At 38.0% G+C, this 3,386-nt stretch overlaps 1 protein-coding gene across 1 annotated transcript in view; it reads left to right on the forward strand.

The window, feature by feature from the left end:
* Nucleotides 1-3,075, forward strand: part of gng12a (guanine nucleotide binding protein (G protein), gamma 12a) — a 29,134-nt gene extending 26,059 nt beyond the window's left edge. Inside the window, exons 2-3 of the mRNA XM_040144694.1 lie at nt 465-573; nt 942-3,075. Coding sequence (XP_040000628.1) covers nt 481-573; nt 942-1,067 — 219 coding nt within the window. The 5' untranslated portion in view covers nt 465-480 and the 3' untranslated portion in view covers nt 1,068-3,075. The remainder of the gene's footprint in view (nt 1-464; nt 574-941) is intronic.
* The last annotated feature ends 311 nt before the right edge of the window (nt 3,076-3,386 follow it).

A 3,386-nucleotide genomic window follows, 5' to 3' on the forward strand; every position in this document is an offset into this window, starting at 1 on the left:
CTGGCTTAATAATATAACACTGCACGGTGTTAGTGGCGCACACTCCTGTATTTTCTGCTTATTCACTCATCTGATTTCATCTGATACACAACATGGTTTTTGTATATAGCTGCTCTGTCATCTGCCAATTCTCTGTTGTCCTCACAACCAGGTTCTTCCTTTAATCTGCAACAAAAGGGAGCTTTTCCTGCTTTAGAGACAGCATTGAAGTGCATTCCCTATTTGACAAGCTTGCTGTTGTTTTTATTGTCTGTCTCTGACTTGACCTGAGAATATATCAAAAGCCTGATTTCGAGAGCTTTACATCCATGTTTTATCTGTTCTTAAGAAAAAAGAAATTGCATAATTCTTAATTTGTGTTTAAGTCTCATTCCATCTTTTCTTACCATGCAGAACCTACTGTATACCAATGCCTCATTCTCTTCAGTGTTATTCACACTTTTCCCTGTTGTTTTTCATCACAGTGTTATATAGCCCAGGATGTCGTCAAAGGCTCACAGTTCCAATAACATCGCCCATGCCCGGCGAACGGTGCAGCAGCTGAGAATAGAGGCGAGAATTGAGAGGATAAAGGTACAGTGCAACAATAAAGCATGCAATGCAACCACTGTTAGTGATGTTCATTGTCTGCAATTGTCATTATGTTACTAAATCCACCTTATTTCATCCCTATTTAAAGATTAGAAATAGATCAGATTGTTGTAAACCTCAAGTGTTAAATGCTGCTGGAGATATTAGAGTTCATACAAATAAATTTCACTTGAAAAAAAATCATATATGCTTTTGCAGAGTAACATGTCGCTGAGGAAACTATAAGTATTTCTTCAAAAGAATGAAACAGATGTAAGGAAAATCCTTGCATCTGATTGGCTGTTGCTGCCCTGAGCATACGTGTGATTAATGGTCTGATAATTCCCTGTTTCCCTTCATTATATCTGTAGGTATCCAAGGCCTCTGCGGACCTTATGAACTACTGCAGTGAACATGCCAGAAATGACCCTTTCCTTATGGGCATCCCTGCTTCAGACAATCCCTTCAAGGACAAAAAACCCTGCACTATATTGTAGTGGATGCCACTTAGCCTTTATGTTTTTTTTTTTTTGTTTGTTTGTGAGTTTTTTTTGTGCTTAATAATGTTGCTGTGTTCTTTTTGTTGGGAAGAGTGAGAGGTGGACTGTGATCGTATAATTACCAATTGTTCTGTTAGCAATTCAACCATGATTTTCTCAAAAAAAAGCAACTCATAATGAGGTGTTCAGTGGCTGCCTCATTGGCCTGTATTATTCACTGAAAGTATTGACCTCGGCAGTGCCACGGTTCAGTTTGAGCTCTGACCACTAACGAGACTTTGACTGTATGAGTTATGACAGCAGATATTGTTTTCTGAATACCTGAACAGCACTGACACTCCTCAGTGATGGAGTTGGACCTTCCTCTTTACACAGTCTCATCTCTATTTGGCAGTGACTGCTATTTCCTCTCTGTTTTGCCTTAAGTGGATTCATACAGCCAAAGTTTCCCTCTTGTCCTTTAAAAGTATATCAATTTTAAGATAAATAATAATGGCTTCAGACACCATTCCCAGCAGTATTTTACTGTTTTTGTCCAGTTTAGATCACTGAATCCAGGGATCAAGGTCTACATTGAGCTTCTACTCAAATGTTACCATGATGTATCTTTTATTGGGGCAGTAACAGTTGAATTATAATAACTCAAAAGTCTTCTGCAACCCCTTACAGCCGCAGCAGTTCTGACTGGTTCACGACAATCCACATCCCATTAAGTCCACTGTTTCCTGTCTGTTATTTGCAGTATGATTACCATGAGGCTGTGTTGTCTTTAGCTGGTTTAATGAAGCATCATGTTGAGATAAGTTCCAAATAAACATATTTAATCCAAGATCATCTGTGCTCAGATTTAAGCCATTGGGATAAAATGACTCCAGTGTTTTGATGCGTTCGGTACATGTAAGATACAGAGTGAATGAAGCTAAAATGAAAATGCTTTATCATATTAATGCAGTGCGTCATTTTTTTTTTTTTACTCTAAGTGTCAGCTGACTTTGTGGAATGAGGACCTTGGGACTAAGCCAAACCAATGATACTGCATTTGAAAACAATTATGCGTCTGAATATTTTAGCCATTCCTTCAGATAACTTTCTGTGGTACGACATTTTTAGGACACTGACCTCACAGAGCACGCCATCAAGTGCTGTGTAACACTGTGAGCCACGCCTACTTGCTCATCACAAGTGTCTTAGTCAAGTGAATGTTCACGTCATTGTCTTAAAGTGTTTTTTGTGCAAGTATTGTTGGCACAGGTATAAATGGTCGTGTGTATCGATGATAAAACCACTCTCCCGAGACTGCTCTCACATTTTTCATCTTTTTCATTTTAAACTATAACATTTGTTCCAGTGGGGGTCTTCAATCTTCACTCTAACATGTCTTGCATGTTGTGATTCTCTGGGGGGAAATATCTGCTGTGGTAAATTTAACAAAAAAGCGGAATAGATAGTATGAATTAAAATGTTCTTACACTCTAAAGCCTTACTTATGTTTGCCTTGTATAAAAAAAAAAGATGTTTCTATCAAATGTTTTTATGTGTGGGATGAAAGTGATTTGTAACAATGTTGTGCCATCTGTTTTTGTCTACATGTCACATGCAAAACATGTTAAATCGTGTTTCACTTACCTGGTGCTCCGCTTGTCAGCAGTTTTGCTATTGTTGCCTTCTCCAAAGGGTACTTTCAGGTCTTCAAATCAGCAAGATCTAGTGTTATTATCCAACTGTATTTTTTATGATTGTCTCTAACAGTCAGTTCTTCTTACTTGCAATAAATAATTCCTGTATGCCTCTTGAGGAAAAATTCAGATTACCACTGCCATGTCATTAATTATGCTACGGCCTTATTGTACTATTGATAGATTAATTTAACAGTCAAAATTTGCATTTTGATAAATGTCTTTATTAATATACCAACCTTTGTATGAAGACTTATCTAAGATTAATAAAGTGAAGCATTCCTACAGTACAATACTGTACTAATATATCAATAAAGATGTGTTGTGCTGCACAGTCTGAGGATTTGAACTTGTGATGACCACTGTCTTGATATGACCTCCAACCAATGCTGAGATTTATACAATATACAGTAGAACCCCGATTGTTCAGTTGGAGCCTGGCCAGATAGATCTACCCACAGTGTATCTGAGTCCATTTCCTCTCATTAATCGTTTATTTATATATCACTCGGGAGAGGAGAGTCCTCAGGCCTCTCACCGTGGCTGTCAGACACCAGAGAACACGAGAAAGTTAAATATAGAAAGTACCAAACCCTGATTTCCGCTCTTGGAGAGTAGCCTATTTTGGGAAGATGTCTGC

Source organism: Xiphias gladius, chromosome 14 (assembly GCF_016859285.1).
Source record: "Xiphias gladius isolate SHS-SW01 ecotype Sanya breed wild chromosome 14, ASM1685928v1, whole genome shotgun sequence".
Taxonomy (NCBI): domain Eukaryota; kingdom Metazoa; phylum Chordata; class Actinopteri; order Istiophoriformes; family Xiphiidae; genus Xiphias; species Xiphias gladius.